At 35.0% G+C, this 27,664-nt stretch overlaps 3 protein-coding genes across 4 annotated transcripts; 1 reads left to right on the top strand and 2 right to left on the bottom strand.

The window, feature by feature from the left end:
• Positions 1–552: 552 nt before the first annotated feature.
• Positions 553–6,831, bottom strand: LOC127789139 (hydroxyproline O-galactosyltransferase GALT6-like). The gene is made up of 7 exons (XM_052317939.1): positions 5,380–6,831; positions 4,562–4,794; positions 4,189–4,479; positions 3,971–4,099; positions 3,705–3,878; positions 1,147–1,254; positions 553–905 (listed from the first exon to the last, which is right to left on the bottom strand). The coding sequence occupies exons 1-7, from the start codon at positions 6,218–6,220 to the stop codon at positions 696–698; spliced, it is 1,986 nt and encodes a 661-aa protein (XP_052173899.1). The 5' UTR covers positions 6,221–6,831; the 3' UTR covers positions 553–695.
• A 7,205-nt stretch (positions 6,832–14,036) lies between these two features.
• On the top strand, positions 14,037–18,433 carry LOC127788320 (exocyst complex component EXO84A). Its single transcript, XM_052316463.1, has 7 exons — positions 14,037–14,420; positions 14,837–14,934; positions 15,120–16,164; positions 16,451–16,963; positions 17,223–17,411; positions 17,536–17,672; positions 17,878–18,433. The coding sequence occupies exons 1-7, from the start codon at positions 14,259–14,261 to the stop codon at positions 18,020–18,022; spliced, it is 2,289 nt and encodes a 762-aa protein (XP_052172423.1). The 5' UTR covers positions 14,037–14,258; the 3' UTR covers positions 18,023–18,433.
• A 629-nt stretch (positions 18,434–19,062) lies between these two features.
• Positions 19,063–26,108, bottom strand: LOC127789241 (uncharacterized). 2 transcript variants are annotated; one of them, XM_052318078.1, is made up of 10 exons: positions 25,578–26,108; positions 24,219–24,302; positions 23,653–24,117; positions 23,059–23,194; positions 22,680–22,842; positions 21,830–21,958; positions 21,310–21,504; positions 19,789–19,911; positions 19,459–19,588; positions 19,063–19,365 (listed from the first exon to the last, which is right to left on the bottom strand). In XM_052318078.1, exons 1-9 carry the CDS (start codon positions 25,807–25,809, stop codon positions 19,478–19,480), a joined length of 1,638 nt encoding a protein of 545 aa, XP_052174038.1. In that variant the 5' UTR covers positions 25,810–26,108; the 3' UTR covers positions 19,063–19,365; positions 19,459–19,477. The 2 variants fall into 2 exon arrangements, with proteins under 2 accessions (XP_052174038.1, XP_052174039.1); XM_052318079.1 differs by having other exon boundaries at positions 24,219–24,299.
• Between the last annotated feature and the right edge of the window lie 1,556 nt (positions 26,109–27,664).

Here is a 27,664-nt window from a genome sequence, read left to right as displayed (position 1 = left end):
GACGAGCGACAAGAAAACGAGACAAATCCATTGCGAGGGCAAACAACACTCCGACAAAGAGCAACGTGGGTCTCTCTCAACAAAAGAGAGAACACTTTTATATGCAATTCTAATCTAAGGTTTACACCTTAATATACTATTTATAACATATAAATTATAAATTAATTTCACATACATCCCTATATTTTTAAAATCATAATTTACCCTACATTTCCGTTTTTAAACTTTTTAAAAAAATATCATTTTCACATTTCCTTCTCATATTGAAAATATTTCCACATTTCCGTTTCATATTAAAAATATTTTTCCGTGCAACAAAGGCATAGATAAGTAATATCTTCCAGGGACAAAGGAACGACACATCAAGCTCTAAACCCATGTTGGGTCAGCTACTTATCTAGACTTCACTACGTTTGATCCAATGAGTTTCCTTCCAAACTTAGGATGAACTATATAAATAAGAACAGAATCCTCAGGCGTAGTTCTTCCAGCCCCAAGTGAAGAAGCGGGGGGGGTGGGGGAGAAGACAATGGATTATGAATGAATTGAAAGTGAACAAAAGAGGCCAATATATTTAAATAATGTTAACATTGCTAAATATGTACAAGCTATGGCTGCAAAACTGGTTTACCCCCTCGGCTTTTTTTGTCTGAAATTTCTCTATATTCCTTCAAGAAAGTTGCACATTATCATTGTCATCTCATGTTGCAGCACTGGGCTCTTCCATGGAATTTCAATTTGTCCCACAAACAGATCATCTGTCTAGGAGACTGGTAATGTGCCGTGAAATAATCGTCGATGCACCCAAACTGGCAAAACTTCACATTGTGCAAATACTCGACCGACTTGGAACTGTTGAACTGCTCCACCCACATCCCCATGCTCACATCTTCCATCTTGAACAACTGCACCATTTTAAAATAAACTCAAATCATACAACATATCACGCCTTTATGTTATAATCAGAGGTCAGCTATATGAATTCTAACTTAAATAAACTAACATAATGCCTTCAGAAAATTCAAGACACAAAACTTCGGAGAATTTTACCCACATGAACATGAACGAGCATGCCAGCGCAGACAAACGTGTGTGCAGAGAGAGAGAGAGAGAGAGAGGGAGGGGGGGGGGGGGGGAGATACATACTCTCAAATTATGCTTTTCAAACTCAGATACAATGTACTGAGCAATGTCAGATGACACAACGTAACCAGGGCCATTTGCATAGGTCGGATAAGCTTCTTCTGGCCATTCCTACAATACCGTAAGAAAGAAAATGAAATTAAATAATCATTCGTGACCTCAATTCAAATGAGTTGTTAGAAGAAGAAAATTATAGTTAACACTCTTCTTTGTGCGTAGTATAATATTCATGCATCAGAGAAGTCAGTCTATCCGAGCCACAAGTTTCATTTGTGTTTGGCTGGCTTAAATGCAGGGCCACCGATGAGAATGTATTTGGAGTGAATTACATGGAAGAGTTACAAGTTTAAGCATATACACACAAGCTCAAATTTCTAACTTCAGCTCTGTTAACGAACTTCTCACAGGTCACAGCCACATTCCAACTTCAGTACACATAGACAGCAGGGAAATCAAATGTCTCCGAACGACCAATTGACAATGGCTTACTTTCAAGAGGAATTGGCAACAAATCAGGTAGGTTGTGCCCAAAAAACCAGAGCCCAACCCAACTTTTTATCAGACTTGGTCAAGTACAATATGAAGATCAAGCAAGTAGGGCAAGAAATTACCAACCCAAAGTGATCTTAGTCTGGTCCAGGGTTTCAGCCACCCTAAAACAACCCTAGGCCAGCAGTATACACACATGCATACACAGGTATATAAACACAATGAATACATGTACTAGAAATTGGTAAGTACCATTGAATAAATGGTTGTATATACACAGATCCTTGAACTTTGAGATACATATATTGTCTTCTATTTTTTGTTTTTCTTTTTCCCTGACTTACCAAAACCATTGAATCCTGGTTATATTTCTCACCTCTCGTGGCTTTCAATCTATCATTATATTCATTTTCTAGCTGGACCCAACTTTTTCTTAGGCTTAGCAAAGGGTGGATTGAACATAGCGAGACCAAAATACCAATCAAAAAATATGGGCGTGCATGTGTGTACGCCCATATTTAAGTTGATCTTAAACATCTGAAAATCCTGATTCATGTTTTTATTTGGTTTACTTTTTTGCATTATTTTTCCTGATATCTAAACCATCAAACTTTACAAAGATCAGCTTCATAAGCTAATCCAATCCTGTGGCTGTGTTTTGATAACCCTTTGGCTGTGTATTTAAGTCGATCCCAAATAAATTGATATTCTGTTTTACAATTCCTAAACTCAATATTTTATAAGAGAATGTAATAATAGTTATATATTTGCATTATCCTTATTTTATCGTTACATCTCATGTTGTTTTATTCAAACTTATATGTTACCAAGTTCCAGATGCTAAATAAATATAACGCTCAGACCATCTTTCAAGCCTTGCACCTAGTACAGGTATCCAAGGGGCATTTACAGACACAAACATACTGTACAAAGTGTTTATGCTTCTAAGAATGCAAGGCCAAGTGATGGCAATGAAGCAAGCTCACAAAAACCTCATTGTCACAGACAATTTCGTGTTCTTCCCCATCTCCTAGCCTTTGATGGTTGCCCTCTCCCTCCCACCCTCTTTCAAAGTATAAAATGGGCAATGGCATCAACACAGAAAAATGTATCTAAGTGTTTGTGCGTTTTAGAATGCAGTGGAAGTGATGACAATGATACAAGGTTACAATTCATTACTTATTCCCATCTCCTCCCTTTTAATGGATACTCTCTTCCTCATCCCTCTTTCAAATTATCCAACCAGAATGAGTACCTGACAGGCATCTAGACAGTTACAGACATAATATATTTTATGAAGTGCGTTATACTTCTCAGAATGCAGGGCAAATGATGGCACTGAAGTAAGGTTACAGGTCATCAATGTCACCAACATGTTGATGTTCTTTCTCGTCTCTTCACCTTTACTTATCCTCCCTCCCTCTCTGCCATGTTACAAACTGCAGGCCAAACTCATTCAATTGAGGTCAGTTTGTCTGGCTCAATTCAAGGTGGGTTGACATTTGTAGGGCCTTGGCTACAACTATTGAGGAAATAAATATAAATCAAATTTATACTAATTGGATCTAAAACAATAACTTAACAGTAATAGGACCTTCAAGTTTCAACATCTCAAATTTTATAAATAATCATCCGGAGCATTATGAAAAAGAATTACAAAAAAAAAAAAAATCATCTTTTCAGGTCTGGCAGACAAAAATAATATTTTTCCCTGGAACAACAATTATCTGTATGGAAGGGCAAAGAAATTTCAACTATATAAGAACTATGCAGAAAGCCATTAGGAAAAGGTCCATAAATAAATGCAATATATTTGTAACTCTCTAAATTGCTAACTATTTGGATATTCAAGTAAAAACTACACAAAACCAACACCAACACCACAGTACTTAATTCAGCTTTAAACAGCAAATTACAAAGAAGAATAATTCATAACAAACTGCAATTTAATCTGCTATTTTCTTTCATGTTTAAAGTGGGAAGTATTGAATTCAAAAGAGGCAGCCAAGGCATGTAGGTGGGCAAGTCTTCAAAAAATTGTGCAACTCAAGGAAGAAACTGCAAAAGTATACCTCATAAGTTACTGCCCATTTACCATAACGTAGGGGCTTGTGGTAGTAATTCATGTTCCCCACATATAGGCTTCCACCACTGCGGACTTTCATCACCTCTTTAATCACAGCATCTATCCTTACAAACGTATCATCATCACACTTCATAATATAGTTTGCTGCCACTTCACGGACCTGAAACAAAGACAGTGATGAATGTGTCATGTAAATAGCACAGGCAAAAAAGCTGATAAGTTGCGATTCTAAAGCACTGTCCAGTCGCACACCCCATATTCACAGATTGCAACAGTCTTCAGTACAACAAGGTCATAATTGTCCATGTATGGCACGATGACAATATCACCAAAAAATTCTGCTTCTTTCATTAGCTCTACATTTATCTCGTTTCTACCATGCTGTCAAAAAAAATTAAAAATTATAGACAAGCAATTACTCAACATATAATCAGTCAAAAAATTTAGAGACACCATTTTGCAGCCCTTACCAGAGCCACAAAAAACCGAGCTATGACTATTAAAGTTTTGACAAGTGGGTGCTGCATCCAGGACTTCCTCACAGCCATTCTCTCAGCAAAGTGATTGCCTGCAGAAAGAATGCCAATGAAAAGTTCTGCATGCCCATGAGGAAGAGGTGGGGCCTGCCATTTAGTCAGCATCTCCAGATGCCTCTGTGGATCAAAACTTGGATGTGATGTTGGCAAGGAGGCAGCGAATATAGAATGGACATCAACATCCCCTTTTACAGTTAAACCCGTTGCATCCTCAAGTGTGAATCCCTGCCAACATCATAAGCATCTTGAAGCCATCCCCATTCATCATAAATTACACATTATCAGCTAACTTAGCAGAGATACTCACAGTGCGATAAGGAAAAGAAGTGACATGCCTTCCATCTACATTGACATGATAGCCTTCCAGGCCAGCACCTAGTGTAAGAACAAATAACTTGTCCTCTACAAATGGGTATGGCCAGTCCACAGTCACTTTTGTTGTTCTCCCTATCAGCCTTTTCAACCACCATATAGTTTTTGACTCTTCTGAGTGATTGTCATCATCACGAATCCATTTTTCACATTTTACCTGTCCATCCACTTCATAAAAACCTTGAAAATCAGCAAATAAGAACAATCCATCCACATGCATGGTTGAAGAACTCATAAACTTAAAAGCTACTACAGACCTTTTAAAATGAATAATGATATCTATCACAAAATAGATGACCAAATTCATTCCCCAAGTGAGCAAAATGCCCAAAATGTCCTTGCTTTGGTTTTAACAATCACTGTGATAGAAAAAATCAGAAGTAGATATTTTGGAAATTCAGCCAATTAATTCAGTTGGCAATTTTTGTGATAGATATCATTGTCCTCCAAAATTTAGTGTCATTGAAGCAAGAAAATGGAATGAAACAACAGATTATGTAAGTAATTTGCCCAAAGCTGGAGACAGCCAAAATCACAGAAAAGCATTAAGTGCAGTAAGAAGTTATTGCTGATCAAAAACACAAACATCACAAGCCAAAAAGCAATTCTTTTGTTGAAATTTGTCAAATTAAATTGTAAGATATCATATGTTCCCCAGTAAAGTAGTTAATTGTATTCAGTTTTCAACAGGATAACTACCAAAACAAGTAACCTCTGCAATGATAAATGTGAAGCACCAAAGAATTTGCCTACCAGTTTCTTCATCCGCCCTAGACTTCCACCCTTCACACCTCATTGCAGACCCCCATTGCATCCTATAACACGTATTCTGCTCGATTACCGGCCTCCCACTAAAATCCCCTTTCAACCTTGGATTGAAATGCAGAATCCTCGGCGGGTCCTCCCCATCCACCGTCTTCAGCCCCTGCAACTCCATCATAAACTGAGACACCATCAAACTCTCATCCCCTTCTCTCAGCAATGCTATCTTCGGGTCCTGCTCCGGGTGTGCCCAATGTGGCTTCCCAACGACTGTAATGTGCGATCCCAGCGTCAGCCCGCACGGGATCACCATAAGCTGACCGTGCTCCCGAAACTCATGCCCCGACATCGAAATCGAGTGCTTGCACGAGTCAGACACATTCTCCGCCTTGCTTTCCAATTCACTTCGGAGTTTCCCCGATGAAATCTCCTTCCAGAGGTTCTTGCCCACGTTGAAAGCGTGCCTTGCCATCTTGTGAAGCTCCGAGAACTCATCTTCACTGGCATTAACGTACGCGCTTTCGTCAAATACCAAGCCGGACACATGTCTGTTCTCCGACGTCCGGTGAGAGCGAGAGCGAGAGCGTCTCGCCTGAAACCTAAACGAATCGACATTTGGCGCTTCTCCTTGCGCCAACTGTTCCCTGATTGGCTGGCTCCTGAGATACGTAGTTGGCTCGTCCTCTCCCGATCCAAACCCTAGCCCAGCTTTCAGCACCAATGGGATTTCTAAGCTCATCAACAACAGATACAGAAACAATAGGCCAATCAGGACCTGAATCGATCTTTGTCGGCTCACCGACACCAACGACTCAAGCTTCGTCCTTTTCATTTTTCCCTCCCAAAAGAAACCCTAAATTTTCTGGCCGTAAGAACGAGAACAACCCGTTTGCACAAATAAAGGGGCAATCAAGCGTTCTTCCTGATTATTTTGAATTTTCACCCAAATTCCAACTCCGTCACCCAAAAAGAACCCTATGTCTTCGCATTTCCAAGAGCAAGAATGATGTTTTCACGCAGAAAAAATAGGGAAACCCAAAAATCAAGGGTTCTTTTCCTCTCGATTCTTCTCATTTTCCTCTCTCTTTCTGAACCCCAAATCAAGCCCTAGATTTCAAATAACCGAAAGACAGGGTCAAGCCATTTCCACAATTTCTAGAAACCCAAGAACAACACTTCGAAGCAACTGAAAATAGAGATAGGCCCGTCCGGAGACATACAGAAATTGTCAGAGAGAAGGAAAGAAAGAAAGAGAGAGCGAGAGAGAGAGAGAGAGAGATGGACAGAAAAAGAAAAAGAAAAAGCAAGCCAGCTTCTCCCTCCACCAACACAGAAACAGAAACCGCGCATCGAATCAAGAGACATACGACACCGTTTGGGCGTCTCAAGAACCCCATTTTTGACATTGCAGGTACGCCTTCCATGCTCCATATTTGTTTGTTTAATTGCTCCATCTCCATGAGTTGATTCCTCACGGATTCTGTTAAACACTCAATACGATTAAATTTAAATAAAGAGAGCCGCATGTCGCCGCCCTCTCTTTTCCATCTTCGTACTTTTACTTTGTCTCTGTCAACACATAATAAAGAGCGTTGTAAAATAATTTATAAAATAAATTAAATGTTATAACCCATCAAATTAAAAATTAAGTTTAAATTAAACTTTATCCTTATAACCATAATTATTAATACTTATATTATTTACAAAATTATTACATAAAAAAACTATTTAAATAATTATATTTGTTTCATTTATAACTATTTTAATTCAAATGACACAAAATACAAGATATCTATTTTGAAAATGTCTCAAATGTATGAAAAAGACATTTCAATGACTGAGATAAATTTTAAATATATATCAATTGTTGACATTGACTAAGTTAAATGTCTTCCCACTCACTCACTCTCTCTCTCTCTCTTTTTTTGTTGCATTCTCTCTCTCACTCCCTCATTCCCTGCCTCTCTCTTTCTCTCTCTTATAGACCCATCCACCCACCCCATTACGAGTTGCAGCAGCCAGCCTGGGGGAATGAAGGGTCGGTTGCAGCTTGGAAGGCCTCCAGCTCTATTATCTAGTTGGCTGGAAAAGCCCTTTCGAGCTTGAGTAATAGACAACCGCCACCTCAAAGAACCCCAAGATTAGGAGGAACTCACCCACCCCCTTCATCGCCCCGCGAATTGTATGATGCTTCTCTCTTTCTCTAAGTGTTTTATGTGTCTCCAGTGCTTATGTGTATTAGTTGAATCCTTAGCGACTAAATTTGAGGCCTCTCAGCACTCAGACAAAAACGACCTAACTGTACATATATGCATAATTATATAGATAGAAGAGAGAGACGACAGTAAAGCAGATTACAAATACTTTATTTTACTTTATTTTTTTTAGAGTACGCACTATTACTCTCGCCCCCGCTGAACTCGCCCCAGGATCATCACGAGAGAGATAAATCAAAGATGTGCCTGGGTGACCAGGGTTTGAAGCTGCGTCTACTGGCACTTACCAATAACCACTCTCATAAAGATGCAAATTTGCCTTCCCAAAAATCGATCCTACACTGACAACCTCCAGCATGACTTTATAACCCCCTCCTTTGCCACTTAGTTGTGCCATTGGGGACAACTTTATTTTATTTTTTGTTTGATGTTTGTTTGTCCATTATTTACCTTTTCTGTGGGTTTGATTATTGTGAAATAATTTTTTTTAACAATTATTATTAAGAAAATGTTTAGTACAGCCTCCGTTTTTCATTTGCGGTAATAATTTAAAGTTTATTACTACTTCATTTAATAAAGTTTATTACTACTTCATTTAATAATAAAGAAAAGAATATTATTAATAAAAAAATTGAATGAAACCATATTGAAATATTGATTCTATTCTCAAAGAAAAAAATTCTATATAATAAGGTAAAAGGGTTTTTGAAAATGTTTCAAATGAATGAGAGAGACATTTTAATGGTTTAGATGAATTTTAAATGTATTTCAATGGTTGAGATTGGCTGAGATGAATGATGTTTTCGCCCACTCACTGCCTCTCTTTCTCCCTCTCTCTTTCTCTTTCTCACAGACCCACCCAAATCATCTATCGGGGGAGGGGGGAGAAGGAAGGGTCAACAGTATTTGGCGAGTACGACAACGATGAGGGGGGCGGGAGAGACGACGGCGGGTAGGAGCGAGGCACTGCAAATGACTGGCAAGGGGCAATGATGGTTTGAGAGGCTGTGTGAGGAAGGGCGACGATCATCTGTGGCCGATGAAGGGGGCGACCAGGTGAGGCAGTGCGAGCGACAGAGAAAAAGGGCACGACGAACGATGCTCTCAGTAAGGGGCAACGAACGACAAATGCTACTTGCGATGATGGGGGGCAACGGCGGTGCTTGCATCGGTTAGCCGCTAGTGGCAACTGACCTATAGCCTCTGATCAGCAATGATGAGGGATTCGACGAATCCTTGACTCACGAGCCCACAACCGGTCGCTATCGGGGGCCCTTGAAGCCCTCAACTAGTGGACAGTCGGGGGCTCCAAATTTTTTAAAATTTTTAATTTTTAAAAAAAATAATTTTTAATTTTTTTAATTTCTAAATATCAATATTTAATTTTATTTAAAATTTTTTAAATAAAAAAACACCAAAGTGTAATTTTTTTTATACTAAGGTCAGGACTCTTTTTTAATTTTTTTTAAATTTAATTTTTAAGTATTCTAAATATCAACGGTGTATGTTTTTGAAATATCATGTAAGTTTTGAAATATCATTTAAAGTTTCAAATAAGAATTTGACATGGATGATTCACTTCAAAAAGAAATAAAAATTTATTTTTTAAATCATTGATGATCAAATGTTGTTTTTAGTGTAAAAGTTTATTCAAATAATGGTATCAAAGTAATAAGCTTAATACGAAATTTAATATTTTTATCTTTAAGTATTGAATTTTTAATACTTAAAGAAATGTGAAATTGGTTAATCTATCTTATTTAGTTCCTTAAAGATGCAAATATTCAAAAAAAAAATATTTTTTTAATTCTATTTTTATTATCTTAATTCTATTTTTAGGTACAATAAAATATTTTTTAAATTAAAATAATATAAAATCAAAGAGTTCTCGACCACACATGATCAGGGAACTCAAGGTTCAAGAACACAAAGGTTCTCGACCATTCACAGTCGGGAACCCAATGTTTTCCTATCTTGAATCAGGGTTGCCCCCGGTTGATGGTCGCGATTGTTAGTATGTATTGTTTGATATTTAATTTTTAATTTAATTTATTCATATTATACAACACTTATTGATGTGTTTTATTATATAGATTTTGTAATTTTTTTATTATTGTAAAACGTTAACAAGTATACAATAATTTTAATTTATATTTTTTGTTCAGTATTTATAATTTTTTTTACTTGCTCTTATAAATCTTATATGTTTGTTTTTTATTTAAGTTTTATATAGCATTTTATATAAGTAAAATTATTACAACATAATACGTATAAATTATAATTATATTTTAATATTAATATTATTGAACAAATCTTGAGAAACGCAAGATTTAATAAGTTTTAAAATTTAATATTTAATGAACCAATAAGATATTAAAATGTCATAAACTTATGAATTTATTTATCACAACACTAAAATATTATCGAATATCAAAATTAATGATTCTTTACCTTATATATTATATGAACTTATTATATTATATTATGTTATCCGTGTCAAATAATTCTTATATTGTTCTGGATAATTCCGTGAGTGTGTGAATTCCACACGTCTTTCATGGGCTTTACATTTCTCTCTTATTTTATTCACGTTCAATAATATAAGAGTTGTCCAATACGAAAAATAAAACACAATCGATTTACTATAATTCTTTTGAAGTGATGTAATAAATATAATTATATTTTTAAGTAGTGGATTTGTTAATTGATTAAAACTTTAGTTTACATCTCCAAGGGAAGGGACCGGTGCCGTTGGGAGCGTGATTTGAAAAGGGTGGGGCTTAAGGTTGGATCCGCCGTGGACGACAAGTGGGGGGCCGGGCCGCCGCCATCTTCCGACCCTTGGAGCCGTCTTTTTCTATATTTCAAAGGTAAATGGTTAGAGAGAAGAAAAGTGTGACAAAGACAAATGGTTGGCGACGTCCGCCATGGTCCATAATGGGGACATAACATAACGTTCGATTTTTAAAGGATTCAAAGAATGATGGTTAGTAAATAAATTAAAGATTAATGAGTTTATGATTTAAATCAAGTGAGTTTGAGATAGTCACAATCACTAGAAGCCCACAAAATAAAACTCAAGAGACATTCTTGACATAACTGTGTCCATAAAACTTTCTGATAGTCTCTCTCGAATCTATGAAATGATACAATAAGAATATATCAAATAATTTTTGAAATTTTTATTTAAAAATTTATAAAAAATTAATTTCAAAAGACTCAAATGTCACTCTCGAATAATTCTTTCAATTAATATATATAACAACTTCTATACAAATTATTTAAATATTTCTCTATTTTTTGGTTAAAACTAACTTAACCATTAGAAAACACACAAGGGAGACATCTCATATCCTTAATTATCTCATATTTTACAAGTCTCTAGAAGTTAAAGATAAATACTGTTTCGTAGTTACAAATTTATTATTGTATCTTAATAATAATAATTATGTTATGATGAAAGTTATTTTTTTTCTTTAAAAATAATCTCTCTTTTATTAAATTTGATTAGAAGAGTGAATTGCGTTATATACATGTAAACAAATTAAATAAAAATTTATTAAATGATGTGTGATAGTTATAAGTTTATATTTTATTTTGAAGTAGAAATTTAAATAAAATAAATCTTGATAAAATAGTAAGATTTAAAAATGAAATTACCATATAGATATATGAATTCAAATCAAATCTTATTAATAGAATTATTTTTTATTTTTAAAATAAATATATAAAAAATATAATGTTTAATTATATAATAATAAAGATATAAAATATAAAAGTTAATAAGAAACGGCCGACAGTGTGATGATGATCAAAGTGAAATAAATGAGGCGAATACGGTTAAACGTCACTGGGCATAAATGCTGGGCCTGGGCCATGGGCCCATCGCACGCTGTCGAGCCTTGTGGCTGTGTTGAAGTTCGCATTTAATTGCCCCAGTGCTCACTGCTCACAGCCACCAAATTCAAAAAATCAAACAGTGTAGCTCCAAGTGACAAAGGGGCATATTTCAGTGACGAAGGGCGGGCTGAAAGCTTGTCTGGAAAGTCTTAACGTGGATTTGATTTTTTGGAGAAGTAAAATATTTCTTTTTAAGAGAAGATCTTGAGAGAGATATTAGTGGTGTCAAGGCTTATCACCTGAGTCACTTGGACACATCTCTTGATTTATCTCCTCAGTGTAACTTTAGAGACGATGTGGGTAAGGATGCCAGTAATGAATCGTAATCCAAAAAAAAAATCAAACAGGTGGAAGAAATTGCTGCACCCCACAACTTACTAAAGCTTGCTACATTAAATTGAAATAATGTTATTTACTCAATTTAATGATAATTGTGTTGACTTTGTTCTTCAATGTTTTGACGATGATTTTTTTATATAAAATTTTAATATAAGACATGTTTTATGATAAGAATAGTTTGAGAATAAATTCAGTAAATCTTGATATATTTATTTGTTAATATATTTTATATTTGTGAAAAATATTTTATTTTTTATGAGATCTTAAATTCTCATTATTCTTAAGGAGATGTCAAAGTTGTGTTATTAACCTTAACATGTTTTGTTTATGATTAAGCTTGTTTTGTTTCATATGCTTAATATGTTGATACATTGTTCTAGAATTTCAAGGGATATCCTAAATATTTATAATGTTTTAGTGTTATGAATAAATGTCGTATGTTTTTGTGATACTTAGAGTAAACTTAAAGTTGAAAAATATCTTAAATGCTCAAAATATGTGGAAACATTACTCAAATCTAATGTTGATGTGTTTTATTTAATGAATTAAGTATCAATCATCAAAGCTCTTGAATAAATGTGTATATACTTAATATCAAATTCTTAAAATCCTTAAATTTAAAAAAAAATATTAAATAACTTATAAAGTTGAATGTTTGTTGCAATGATGCCAATCATTCTAGTATTTATAGTTCAATAAATCAAGTAATATTTGACAAAGTTGCTTTAAATATATTTTTTTAGTTTGATAATAGAGTGATGGTTAAACACTTGAATAAAAAAATAGACGCAATCAAGTGATAGTGTTTTAAAAATAACTAGATATGACCATCTCTAAAAATATTTCTTGAAATATCAATATTAATTATTTAGATCGTAAAAAATAAAATTCAGATATATTTTATTTTAGTCAAGTAATGGTGAATTACTTGAGTTATGAGTATTTTACGTGAGTATGTTTCATAAGGTAAATGTGAATGAAAAATAATGTTACTATGTTTGTACAAAGAGATTTTAAATTTAATATTTTTTTAAAACACCAAATTCAACCCCTTATATATATTTTTCTTACAAAAATAATAAAGCGTTCTAAGTTTTATACCGACTCATCGGTATCTTTAGAGCCGCTCATGCCTGGTGTTTTTCTTTTTTCACAACACAACACACATTCACACACTTTCTAAGAAGTTAAAATATTAAATTCCAACTAGAAATAACTCAAACTAATGTGTCAATGTGAAATTTATTTAATTTTAAAACTATTATTTTATAAAATCAAAAAGTATTTTGGTTACTTTTATAACCAAAAATATTTTTGATTTTTGATAAGTATGTTTCCTTATTTTTTTTCTTTTACTAATTGACAATAAAGGTTCTTATAGTTCTAATTAGTATATTATTACTCTTGAATTAATTTTAACATTTTATAAAAATTGTATAAAATCTTATTTTTCTTTATCATACATAATATGTGTTTAAAATTAGGGGAAATGTCAAAATGTGCCAAACTTTGGCTCCATTCATTTTGACTTTTTAATTCTATTAATTAACCACCAAATTTTTAAACAAATTTCAATTATGCCCATTATTAGCATTCTATTAAAAAAAATATAAAATTATTACATTACAACTTCCCCCTTGATTTTCACCCCAAATATCACCAACTCAACCCTAGCTCACCCAAATTATCATATCACAACCATTATTTAACGCTTTGAATTTTTCTATGAATAAGTATTTCCACTTCTTATGTTGTAGTGTGCTCGGGATCACAACGTTAAGATTTAAAAATTATTATATATATATTAAAATATTTATTATTAATTTTATGTGATAATTATTAAAAGTTAAGGTGTTGATAAGAACAATTTCGAAAGTATATTTTTATATAATGAACAATGAAACTGAACTATCTTAAATTTTTATATTTTGTGATTCGACTCATATCACTCACAAATTTGACATTTTGTTAATGTTATTTAACCACAAAATTTCATCATGACATTAACTAACAAAAATAAATTTGATGCAATATTTACAAACAAATTATATAACAAACGAACTTAGTGGAAATTTGTTTATTAGTTAATTATAAAATAATAATTACGTGTATATCATTTATTGGCTGTTGATATAAATTACATGTTATCGCCTCTTTTCTTATAATTTCTCAGTCTAAGCGTTGTTTCGCGTTTGACCATTTCGCGGGTTTGTAACCGCCAAAGATTCGTTGGCCCGCCATAGTCTCCGAGTTCAAGCACAAACGCATCTTCAGATCTCCACTCTATTCTCAGGAAATTTTTGTGCATTTTCAATCCAAATTGAACTGCCCCTTTCAGTTGATCTTCTCGCATTTTCTCTGATTTTTTCTTTCACGTTCGGATGTTGTGAGAGCTACGACAAAGAGCGAGCGGCAATGGAGATTTCGCACGCCGGAGCGTCGTTCTCGTCGAGCATAGGAGATTCGACAGAGTTCGAAGCCGAGCTGTCGCTCAGCGACAAGCTCAAAATCTTCAAACCTTCTAATTTCGATCCCGAAGGCTATGTCACCAGTAAATGCCGTAACATGAGCGAAAAGGTTAATTGCCCTACCTTTATTCTCAATTCCATTTGATCCGTACTCCCGTGAATTTTCATCTTGACGCTTCTGAAACCAGAGGTTAAAAAACGTGAATGTTTCGGGCCAGTTTTGATTAGATTTATTTGTTTCCGTCAGAACCAAGAATTATTGTAACATACAGAAGACATGCATAAGTATACTAGTTGCCAATTGAAGATCAATTATCCGAAGTATTTGCTCACCATTTGCATGAATTTCAGTTGTTTATGCATTTTGCTCTAATGTTTTAATGATGTTGGCGCAGTATGGTATTCTATGAGTTATGAGAGTATGTAAATATGAATCTTTTTAGTATTATGCTAACCAAACAAATGCCAGAAAATTTAAAACAAAAAATGGAGTGAAACATATGTCAATTTGTGCATTATTGACAGGAAATCAGATACTTGCGCTGTTACCTTGTTGATCTAAAGAAGGCATCTGCAGAGGAGATGCGCAAAAGTGTCTACGCTAATTATTCAGCTTTTATTCGGTGAGCATGAGTTGAATGGTACAAAAAGCTATCTGAACTAGATTTGCATGTTATTGCTTTATATTTTCTTCTACTAGTTACAATTTTCTAGTGTTAGCATTTTAGAAATTTAGTTGGAGTTTGATGAACAACCACCTTGGATTTTCCTTACGTTGTTATTGGCATTACATTGTTTATATATGCAGTACATCTAGAGAGATTTCTGATCTTGAAGGACAGCTACTTTCTTTGAGACACCTTCTATCTACTCAGGCAGGTCTTGTTCATGGTTTAGCTGAAGGGGTTCGTCTTGAATCATTCTGTTCTGGTTCTGAAGGTTCAGTAAAAGAGGACAGATTTGATTTTGAGGATAAGGGGCCTTCAAATGCAGAAAAATGGTTAGCAGAATTTTTGGAGAACCTTGAGGTTTTGCTGGCTGAAAGAAGAGTGGATGAGGCTCTAGCTGCATTGGATGAAGGAGACAATGTGGCGAATGATGCTACTAGCCAGAAGAAATTGTCCCCATCTGCACGCTCATCGCTGAAGGCTACTATCATAGAACAGAGGCAAAGATTAGCTGATCAACTTGCAGAAGCTGCTTTCCACTCTTCCACTCGTAGTGATGAGCTTCGCTCAGCAGTTCAAGCTCTAAAACAGCTCGGGGATGGTCCCCGTGCTCACGACTTGCTACTGAAGTCTCACCACCGGAAGTTGAAGTACAATATGCAGGGTCTTCACCCTTCAGGCACTTCGGATGGAGGGGCTTACACTACTGCACTTTCACAACTTGTATTTTCAACTATTGCACAGGCTGCAAGTGATTCTTTGGCTGTATTTGGAGATGAGCCTGCATACGCATCTGAACTTGTCACTTGGGCTGTCAAGCAGGCCGAGGCTTTCTCTCTTCTCGTGAAGAGACACGTCCTAGCCTCATCAGCAGCAGCGGGCAGCTTAAGAGTTGTTTCTGAGTCTGTTCAGATATGCTTGGGTCACTGCTCATTGTTAGAATCTCGTGGTTTGGTCCTGTCACCTGTCCTCTTGAGACTCTTTAGGCCATGTGTAGAACAAGCATTAACTGCCAACTTACAACGGATCGAACATAGCACTGCTGCATTGGTAGCTGCAGATGATTGGTCACTTGCTTATCCACCAATTGGTGCACGCCATCTAAATACTGCATTTCTTGGTAGTGTGATTGCATCACAACCAAAGCTTTCTAGCAGTGCTCAGAGATTTAACTCAATGGCTCAGGTAACGACACTTGTGTCCTTTTCTGAATTTTAACAAGAAGAAAGGTCTTATGTCGTTTACTGTATCAGGCTTTTATCATCCAAATCAATATTTGTTTTTTGTCATGCAAGAACCCGAATCTTTATATTATTCCTGTAAGATATTTTGGTCACAGCAGCAGTGACAATTTTCTTATCCCAACTAGTCACAGCCGTCAATCTATGCGCAAATTGAGAAGGCCTGAAATAGTTTACAACATGCAGTTAAAAATCTTCTCCCAACTACACTGATCTTCCATGCTTTCCAGGAACTCTGTGAAGATGTCAGGCCCCTTGAGAGCCTGCAGTTTGCTGACCATGCATTGGAAGGCCTAGTACAAGCTTTCAACTCATATGTCAATATGCTCATAAATGCACTGCCAGGTTCAATGGAGACAGAGAACCTAGAGGGGTCTGGGAGTAAAATTGTAAGGACGGCAGAGACTGAAACACAACAGACAGCTCTACTAGCTAATGCATTGTTGTTAGCAGATGAGCTCCTCCCACGTGCTGCTACCAAGCTGTCATCCTTGAACCAGGCTACTCGAATCGATGAGCCCCCTCGAAGACCTTCAGACAGACAAAGCCGTGCTCCTGAGCAAAGAGAACTGAAGAAGAGGCTTCAGCGCTTCGTTGATCATTTGCGAGACAGCTTCTGTAGACAACATGCCCTTGAGCTCATCTTCACAGAAGATGGTGGTGTCCGCCTCAGCGCAGAGATGTACATAAGCATGGATGGAAATGCACAAGAGCCCGAGTGGTTTCCTTCTACAATATATCAGGTATTTCAGCTTGGATATGGTGATTATCTCCGTGCTTGTTCTGTTTTAGAAATTGCGCTCATGATAAATATGGCAAAACCAGCGCTAGCTTATGGTGTTACCATTCTTGTCAATGTGGTTTTCAGTAGATGATTTTTGTTACAGACATTTTAAGAATCAAAGTGGTGCTGCTTGTATGCACCATATATGCTTTCTTGCAAAATACTTGCATTTGCATGCCATTATTGAGTGATAAATAATCAACTATATCTCCGTACAGGAACTATTTGCAAAGTTAACTAGGATTGCAGCCATTGCATCAGACATGTTTGTGGGAAGAGAAAGGTTTGCAACTATGCTATTGATGAGACTCACAGAGACTGTCATCTTGTGGCTTTCTGATGACCAAATCTTTTGGGACGAGATCGAGCAGGGATCAAAGGCTCTAGGCCCTCTAGGCCTTCAACAGGTTAATTTTTTGCTATTTTTGTTTGTTTGTTTGTTTGTTTTCCCAGAAGGTGTGGGAATTTACCATTCCTACCCAAAGAGAAGAAATGAGAAACTGACTCTGATTCTTACTGAATATTGTGCAGTTTTATTTGGACATGCAGTTTGTCATACTCTTTTCATCCCAAGGCCGTTACTTATCTCGAAACCTTCATCAAGTTATCAAAAATATCATAGGTAGAGCCATTGAATCAGTTGCTGCAACTGGAATAGATCCTTATAGGTATGCCTCTTTGATCAAAAGGAAAAAGAAGAGATCCATGGAAGAACCTGTGTGTTTTTAAATTTATCTTCTCTGCCTTCCATGTTTAAAGTCTTCCAAAACTCATTCTCTCTCAATTATCGATATATATATATATGAGAACATATAACCATTACCCTTCCAAGACTGACTCTTACTGTTGCTGATGAAAACTTAATCGTTGCAGTATTTTGCCGGAGGATGACTGGTTTGCTGAAGTGGCTCAAATAGCAATAAAGATGTTGATGGGAAAGGCCGACTTTGGCGATGTAGATGAAGAAATTCTCAGTCCCACTGCATCTGATCAGCAAAATCTTTATCAGCAGCCTTGAGCAACTAGTGTTTGGCTCTTGATCGCTGTGGACAGGGTATAGAGTACGGAGTAGGTATTTATCTCCTCCATATCTAGCTATTTTCATAGAAAAATATTATTCATACATTTTTTTTACATAGAAATATCTTTTTTGTTTTTTTGCTATCAATGAAATTATACGGTCATTACCCTTTAAATGTACACGAAATTATTACGTTACTCCCCCGATGTGGGCTACATCAAAGAGGAGGCGTGAGCCCTCTCCTCCGATGTGGGCAACATCAAAGGGGAGGCGTGAGCCCTCTCTTGCATGTCCACATAAGGCATGTGACACAGAAAAGAGAACATTTATGTAAATATATATTAGGTAATTACATGAATAGCAATTTTATAGTTATGAACCATTTTGATAATATTTTGTACTAAAGTTGAATTAGTAACATTATTTTGTACAAAAATTCTGTATGGTTACGAACCAATTTGATGGTATGATATTGATTTACATTTCTAATCATCCAATATTCACTATTCTTTTAGCTTAATTATATAAGCTAATCCATCCTTCAAACAAATAAGAAACCCTAGACACTTGGATGTATTAAGAGTAGCTCATATTTGTCAGATTAATTGCAGAATAATTCTATAACAATCCATCTTTCACACTCACAAAGCATTTCACCTTATTCACGCTCATAATTTGATCTACAAAAATTGAAAACTTCTCAATTTAAATATTGGTTATAAGATCATCATACTACATAAATTAAATGGTAGAACATTTATTGTGATACATAAATTTATAATCCTGCAAAAAATATGTTATAGGATTATGTGTAAACTTCTTTTAAAAAAATAAAGAATCATTAACAATAATAATTAAGAATAGTAATCAAATTCATTAACAATAATTAAGAATCATTATTTTTTCCCAAAAATATAAGAGTGAAGTTTCGAATTTCAAAATGACATGGTTAATGCATGTTTATAGTCAATTTCACCTTCACCTAATAGAGTTAATGTTTGAGATTGTTGTTCTTTCAGAGAGAGAGAGAGAGAGTATAACATAAACTGGAAAGAGATTAAAGAATATCCAGTAGATGGGACAAGTTGACTTCCAAATTGGCGTACAATTTCCCTACTTGCTGCAGCTTCATGGAAGTCTCATAATTTGTTGCTCTTAATTTGTAGAACAAATATTCATACTCCTTTCTTTCCTCCAGATCTTATAAACAATTCATTGCCTTTTAGCTTCTTTATTTTTTGGCACATGGGTGCTCTACTCTCAGTCACCATTTTCCTGCTCAAACTGTAATCCCACTGTTTCCACTGGAAACTTTCGATTCCCCTAAAGAACTCATTCAACTGTCATAGGCAAAATGGAAGTCAAAGAATGAGAAAATTAGACATCACAAAGATTGGTTTAAAAGTTAGATATTATAGGGGTTGAATCCATACCTTGCACTTTTGTTTAGCTTCATTCAAGGGCCTCTTGACTCAGTCCCAGTTGTTGATAATTCATGTAATCTATGCCATTTAACCGTACACAACACAATATCTGCTCTGGCAACTCTTCAGGTTTGTTACCCTGTGATTTACAGCAGAGATAAGAACTCGTGCTAGTAACAATTGCCACAACCCCACAATTATTTAGGAAAACAGAGAAGAATGATGAGGAGATAGGGCCATAGATGACAAAGCCTTGGTATGTTGTTATTTGTTTTGTAGAGAAGAAGAATAAGAGATTAATGTAGTAGGAAAACCAATCGAGGACTGGAAAATACTTGCCTGAATTGTGAGGCCAAAATCCAAGATGCAGAGCTTCAGTCTATCTAGGAATGCTTCAAATCCTTTCCTAGAGATGTAACTAAATCTATGCATATCCAAATCAATCTCGAAATAGTTTTCTCCCTGTACAAAATTCATAGTAGCATGAGTAAGAACAAAACAACCTGCTACAAGTTAAGCTCGATCACAATGAAGTCATACAGCAGCAGTAAACAAGAGTGTCAACTACCAAACATATAATTCTGAAACTTCTCGTGGGTACAAGTTTCAGTTGAGAGCCCAATAAAACACCCAGATCAATATCGTTTCTTAGAAATGAACAATGCAAAGTAGTACACTACTGCACATAGATCCTGTTGATGTTACACGTCACTTATTTTACTGTCTAGAAGCAAAAGATGCACTCTTGTACACAACTTGATGGAGATTTATTGTCATGGTGTAATTTTCTGTTTGAGGTGAATCAATTAATTGCCCAACTAATTAACAGAGAAAATGAATCAAATCCCCTCCCCTCACTGGCATACAGAATAAAAACGATAATAAAAGAAGAAAGAAAGAAAAGGTTTTCTTGGATAACGACAATCTAGCAACTCAATAACCACTCCATGTTAACTTCCTTGTAAAAAGTAATGCAAAAGAATCAATAGGGGAAACTTCAATGATATGAGCATGATCTACCACCTTAATCTACCTGTTGAGATATAACAAGTCCTTGATTGCTAGATTTACACTAGGGCACCCCACTGCATGAGACTCCCTGCTTTGTAATAGTCAGGGAGGGTTATTTTAGTACACAACCTTACTCTTATTTTGCAAAGAAACTGTTTACAAAACTCAAACTTAACCTTCCAATCACAAAGAAGCAACCTTTACCACTGCTAGATGTACTAGAAAAAGGATGTCTCTAATCCACAAGACTTCCCATTTTGTGAAGGTCAGAGGGGGGGTTATATTTGTATCCAGCTTTCTCCTTGTTTTTTTTTTTTGGCTGTAAATTAATAAAAAAATAAGGAAGAAGATGTGTTGCACTAGATACCACAGAACAAATGGAATCAACCAGGCTCAACTTGAATGGACCAAAAAGCTTATTCAACATGAAGGCAAGCCTTGCATCAACACATGACCAAGTTCCCTCTTCAGTACCAACCAACCCCATCTTCAAGAAATAAATGCACGGAAAGAGTTTTCCTTTTCTGTTTGCTTTTATGGTGATAAGAAAAAGAAAAGTAAAAAGATAACTTTAGTGGCCTTGCATAAAAAAGAACAGAATGGAAAGCAATGGGCTAATTCAATTTCTATTTAGAATTGAACTTCCTTTTATCTAACAGAAAATATACATATGCTTGTATCCTAGGACCTATATGCTTAATCATGTGAAGCTGTAACAAGATGGCAGTAACTGGATTTGGAAACAGCTATATGAGCATAATGACACGATTTAGATTTCATTTTAGCTCCTTTAAAACAATGCAACAAACAGGAATTTTTGTGTCAATGGAATTTCTTTTTTTAACTTACCAGGAAGAATTTATGCTGAGGACGTGAAAGAACAGGTTTTTCATTGTAAGCATGCAGAAGCTTCCTTTCAGGTGCACTTAGATGAAGGTCATCCACATTAACTACACGACCCAGTATCTTCAACCTTTCACGGAAGGGGACAATTGTATCTATGGGAAAACCTTTAACTTTTTCAGTCTCATCGTCAATTAATCTCTGTTCCATAGAGAAGGCAACAGATATAATCATTAGAAATGGCTTTCAAACACACAAATACCAAGAAAAATGATCTTTTTGTCTGGAAAAAGGAAAGAGAGAAGGATCATATCAAATGTCGGCTAGAGAAACCATCTTAAGGAAACAAAGCATGCAATTGTTAGCACTATGATGATAGAACATTTTGTTGTACAATAAGAATGCTAAAGGTCAACAAGATTTATTTTGATGAAATCTATGCTAGCACTAGGGGTTGGAACGTAAAAATCTTTTACACATGCACAAAGTGAAAGAACTAAATTCAACATATAATTGCCATTCTTACTTTGATACTATCATGGAAATGGGAGGGAATTTCCTTAGAGCAACTTTCAGACAGCTTAAAGTATAAAACGATGTTCATCCCTTCACCATCAGTTTCACTCTGGAAAAGCGAAGCAGGATAAAGTGGAATCTGTAGGATCATTCAAAAGAAACATGTCAGTAACAAAAGCCAAGAGGAAAATAGTAAGAAACAAGAAGTAAAAAAGACAATTCTGTACTTACTGGGGGAAAAAAAAAAAAAGACAAATTCTAATCTACCACCATTAACTGTTTAAAAGTTGAGAGGAGTTATGGTTTAAATGAAATTAGAGTGCTGAAGCCATGCAATTAGGAATACTCTCCAGAAACAAAGCACATGGAAATCTAGTAGAAATAGCTTAGAAAATTGATGCATTACTTAAGAATGATCATCATTTACCCCCCAAAAGAAGAGAAAAATTCAACTGGATACTGTCTTTTCCATAATGATGCAGTCACAAGGTTGAAGTAACCAAAAGTGTGTTCAAGGCTACAAAAATATAGCGTTAGAATTGTTTGAATCCTCCTTCTGCATGCCTTTTTAGCTGCAATCCCTTACTATGTTCTGGAATTTCTTTAGCAAGTCTATGTATAACCTTTGATCTCTCAATATTTAAAATGTAAATAAAATAAGTGATTATGTGAAGAAATTCACACATTTATCTTCAATATGTGATAAATAATTCACTCACATAAGCAAAGTTAAAAACTGTGACAAGCAAAATAATTTTCCATATTAATGGCATCAGGCACATTTGAATGGATTAAAATTCTAACTATGTCGTACAAATACAATGGAGAAACAATCATATCAAAAGTGAAAGGGTAAATACCTGAGCATTTACAACAAGGATGGGTGGAAGTTTCCCAGAAGAATTAATAACAGGAAGTTCCACAAACCGAGCAATATGATCAACTTTCCTTGGAGACAAGTATACATCAACACCAAACGGACAATATGCAGCATAATTCAGTGCCAACTCCTTCTTTTTATCCCTGCCATAAAAAAAAAAATTAAAAAAAAATTGCACTGTAGAAATAAAAATGAAGTTCAGATACAAGTGTTATTTGCTAGCCTGTTAGGTCACTAATGTTAAGTACTGATTTCTACAGACTTCAATCATATATACCTCCTGAGTAGTGTGTGCGGATCAGCATGCATGTAGTTATCAAATTTGTATGGTACAAACAGGACAATTACTGCTTCCGTACCTCAAATAGTTCTCTGCCCGAACTTTGAAAGTACCTGGCTCAACGTTTGACCAAGAATCTAGCATCTTCTTTTCTACTGGACAAAATGGTACTTGAGAACCTGCTATTGGTCTTTGCAGCAGCATCTTTGAAGAAACTAAGGACACCAGAAAATGAAATAAATTATTAGAGGGTTCCTAGGACAGAACTGGCCTAAACTCAACCACAATAATTGTCAATTTTCAATTTGTTGTTCTCAGTGATGTGTGAGGTTGCTTTGAATATGCAGCAAGCTTTGTGCATTTATTTGAGAGGTAAGAGATACCATTCATAGAATACAATACAACCCAACTCTTAAATGTAAATAAGCAAAACACTATCAATAAAGAATGGTTATCTTTTATGTTCAGCTTTACCTCAAGTGCGTCCCATCATGGTGTACAATTAACAAAGATAGATATTCAAGAAAAGTTCCCTAATTTAGTGAGAAGATTTAAGACTCGGGACAATAGCAACAATAATCAAGATAAAGTAGCTATATAAATGTCGGATAGATCTGTCTGTTGTGCCCCAAGTGCTTAAAGACGACTGTAAGGTAACAATACCAATACTCACGTATAGCAGCATTTGGATGTCCATCCTTCCATTTAAAGGAAAGTTTTGAGATGGCCTTTTTCGGTGCATGTGGTGGACTTGAGCTCAATTTTCTCTTATCAAATGAGGGGACAGTAGAAGCAAGACAAGGCAGACAGTTGTTTGGAAGAATTCCACAGTTATCTAATAGTCCATCCCCGGCAGCACCTTCATTTGCAGAGAAAATCTCATCGCGAAACACAGGATGCTTTCCTTCATCTAGGGATCCTACTGGTTTTGATCTGGAGTCAGCAGCATCAGAAGTCAAATAATCTTTAGCAACTTCACTGGCAGAGTTGGACAAAGAATTTCCAGCTAATAAGTATCCTGGTCTTCGTAGATGAACAGGGGAAGAGGAGGCGACAACAGAGTCTTTATGATTGGATTCTCTAATCAAAGCAACATTTGATATGGGTGTACCTTCTAATCCAGTCAGAGAGAGCTCATCTGCCATAATTAGCCAGAAACATCACAGATTACTCAAAAAAACATAAGAAGAAATGAAATTGATACCTCATACAAAGATCAATAATCTCCAATAATTATACCATCCTGCACGCTTTGGAAATCTTCATCGCAGTCAGACTCAAGTACAGCAGCAGAATCAAACCACGCCTCCTCAGTATTTCCTGCTAATGTCATTGCATTGCAATAGAAATAAGATCAGAACATTACAGTAGAGACCAATTGGTCATGGGATCAAGTATATCAGCAATTATACCTAGTGCCAATAAGAGATAATTGTCAAGGACCACAAACTTACCAAAGGAAAATGTCAAGCAACTGGAAAGATCCAAAGCTTCCAGTAAATCAGAGATATTTGTTCCCAATTTAATACATACCAAATAAAGATTAAATTTAGGAAAGAATACCAGAATAGATCATCATAGTAAATTAATAATATATATTTTTAAAAATATATGTACAACTATAATAAATTTTTCAAACAAAATCAAATTACAAAAGCTTGCAAAATCATTACTAATGTTAAAAACATTGCCTATATAAAAGATTTAACATAATACTACAACAACGCGTCTGAATCAATGCATAAAGAGATAAAAAAAAATAAAAAAATCTCTACTACTCTATATTACAGAGAAGTAACTATATAATTGATAATAACAAATAAATAAACGATACAATTAATGATATAACATGTAAGAAGATAAACATAATAGTTTAAATGAGTATAGATTTCTCAGAATTTTTTTTTTTATTTGTATCGGCACCAGCCAGTACTGTCAAATTTTGCTCAGTGCCAGCCAGCAACATCCGATATCCGATGTTCTGGTCATGGCACCGTAAAGCATCTTTTTGGGTGGTACAGAACAGTATCAGTAACTGTATAAGCTCAACAACAGAGAGGTGGTCCCACGAGACGAATGCCAATAATAGAAGGTGCACAGTGTCAAGCATAAGATATTTTCTTTGGATCATAAGGCAACCTCATCAAAATTGGGCGAACAAACACACCATCAACAGTCCTTAAAGTTCAGACTCTCATGAGCTTGTGAGAAGTAGGCAGAGGATCTATACCAAAGAGGTCGGTCAGTCTCAGCCCACGAGAGCCAAATGGATGTGCACTTTATCAACAGGATCAAAGACATGAGATTAAGAGGACGATTCTAAAGAATTCTTCAAGTGTCAATCATCATGGATCAATCAGTCTTGTGAGAAGACAGTCACTTAAGGAGAACCATAAAACAATGCGCTCATTAAAATAACAATAAATAAATGAACTATACATCTAGAAAGGCTTCGAAATAATTCAGATATATATATATATGTATATATGTAGATATATGCAACTCTCCATGTATCAACATATAATCTAACCAACGAATTGAAACGAGAATCAATTTTCAACGAAAGCAATATTCATAAGCGAGAGAGAGAGAGAGAACCGTGGAAAGTTGGATTAGCGTAAGAAATAGGATCCGGGTGGGAGAAGATATCAAGCTTGGGAAGCGATTGATCGGACAAATGAGAGGAAGCTGTAGGGTGGATTGGTTTCTTGCGCTTGCGAGGAGAGCAGTTTCTGTTGCTATTGCTCTTGTTCTTCTTCTTCTTCTTCCTCTTCGACGAACTGAATCGAGCCCCAGCACAGCTTTCCGGCTTCGACACGCAAGCTCCCATACCTCTCTCTCTCTCGAGGAGAGAGAAAAACGCACTACTCAATCAGAAAATCACAGCGATCATAGCATGTCCACTCTGCATTCACAATTCATCATCTGTATATACCTATCTTCTTTCATATATATATATATATATATATAGATAGATACAGAAACAAGCGTGGAGGGGGAGAGACAGAGAGAGAATTGATGATGCGGGAGATGGAAGAGAACCAGCAACAACAGATTCTCACAAGAAAGAGACTAAGAGAGAGAGAGAGAGAGAGAGAGAGATTCCTGTCTTTAGCCAACGCTTTGTAAATGATATCACGATTTCGGATTCAAAACAACTTCAATAAAATAATAAAATATCACAAGTGTGCATATCCTTTCAAAATTGCAGAAACGTTAACTCTGCAAAATGTAATTTACCCATCTCTTTCTTTACCGCATAAATGTAACATAAAATTGGAATTGATTTAATTTAATTTTATGGTTTTTAATTGAAAGGTACTATCGTAAATATTTTTATATCAAAAAAATAATTTACTATATATGCCAAAAAATATTTATCAGAAGAGCGAAGTTATTTTAATAATTACTCTATATTATGTGAATATTTGTTTTTGATATAAATTGACCGGACGGCAGTTGCCAACTCGCCATCGTAAAAATCCATCATCCACCAAAGCTCAACACTAGGACGCTTTCATTGATCGCCACGTGGCAACCCCATAATCACTATTCTGATTTCCGGTTAAAATAACATGAACTTAATTATAAATATTAAGTAAAAATGAATATATATGTGTGAGATGAAATTATATTTTGTATCTTTATTTTTAGAAAAAAAAAATAATTTAGAATCAGACAAGTTGACAAATAAGCTTACAGAAAATGGGCTAAAAGACTATAAATTTTAGCTCTAATTCTGTAAATTTGTCTGTCAATTTATCTGATATTATAAATTTTATTATTATTATTATTATTTTCAAACTTAAAACGAAACCTTAATAGTCTCAAAAAGGCCATGAATGAATGAGCCTGCCTTTGGGGGCAAGCTGAAGCTAGCCTAGGGCCACCTAACCATAGCTACTAACGTGTTTAATTTAATAATTCTAGCCTTTGCCTCTAAGGTTCCCCCAATGTACTCGTCTATTGGGTGGCTCACCAAACCCAACTTTCACATCCACCTAAGAAAAATCAACGCCCTCGTGCTTAGATCAAATTTTAACCTAAAAAAAATAGTATTATCTCCTAAAATTAGTCACACAGTAAAGCCATACGCAAGACTTCATTAAAAAATTGAAAGTTTAAAATAATTTTTTAAATTAAAAATGTATAAAATTTCCCTTAATTAGGGGCAGCGAATAAAAAGTAAATAAAATAATTTTAATATTAAAAAATTCCTCTAAAAATTCTACCAATTCTAGTTATAGTGAATAATAGAAGACTATCAGAGTAAACATTATTTAAAAAAAATTAATAATAAAGTATTTTAAAAAATTTTATACTTCTCTATAAATTGATAAGTCATTCTTTTTTAAAAAAATACATCAACAATATTCAAGTTTTTAATATCTAACTTAAGCATTGAAACGTTTGTATAAAAATTATTATGCACCCTCTAATCATTCTCTTTAGTATAAAATTTAAACAACTAGATAATAACATTTTCAACTAATAAATTTATTATTATATTCAAATGACAACAAAAATCATAATTATTTTATATATATAACCAAAGTTCAGAGTTTCATATATAGATTTTTATATATTTATCCAATATACATATTTTATAAGTTGTTAAACGTAACACTAAATCTAATCTAGGCACACTCAAAAGATAATAATAACTTAAAGTTATAGTTATTACC

This window comes from Diospyros lotus, chromosome 13 (assembly GCF_014633365.1).
Source record: "Diospyros lotus cultivar Yz01 chromosome 13, ASM1463336v1, whole genome shotgun sequence".
NCBI lineage: Eukaryota > Viridiplantae > Streptophyta > Magnoliopsida > Ericales > Ebenaceae > Diospyros > Diospyros lotus.
Note: the sequence above shows the minus strand (reverse complement) of the source record. Positions and strands in the feature narration are given on the sequence as shown.

Coding starts and splice junctions, on each gene's coding strand:
- LOC127788320 (XM_052316463.1), top strand. CDS start 14,259: ATGGAGATTTCGCACGCCGGAGCGTCGTTCTCGTCGAGCATAGGAGAT. Junction 16,964..17,222: donor TTCCTTCTACAATATATCAG/GTATTTCAGCTT, acceptor ATCTCCGTACAG/GAACTATTTGCAAAGTTAAC. Junction 17,673..17,877: donor ACTGGAATAGATCCTTATAG/GTATGCCTCTTT, acceptor TAATCGTTGCAG/TATTTTGCCGGAGGATGACT.
- LOC127789241 (XM_052318078.1), bottom strand. CDS start 25,809: ATGGGAGCTTGCGTGTCGAAGCCGGAAAGCTGTGCTGGGGCTCGATTC. Junction 22,843..23,058: donor CGGGCAGAGAACTATTTGAG/GTACGGAAGCAG, acceptor TTTTTATGGCAG/GGATAAAAAGAAGGAGTTGG. Junction 21,505..21,829: donor ATTTCCATGATAGTATCAAA/GTAAGAATGGCA, acceptor TCTATGGAACAG/AGATTAATTGACGATGAGAC.
- LOC127789139 (XM_052317939.1), bottom strand. CDS start 6,220: ATGAAAAGGACGAAGCTTGAGTCGTTGGTGTCGGTGAGCCGACAAAGA. Junction 4,480..4,561: donor CTTCTTTTCCTTATCGCACT/GTGAGTATCTCT, acceptor TGATGTTGGCAG/GGATTCACACTTGAGGATGC. Junction 1,255..3,704: donor AATGGGCAGTAACTTATGAG/GTATACTTTTGC, acceptor ACGGTATTGTAG/GAATGGCCAGAAGAAGCTTA.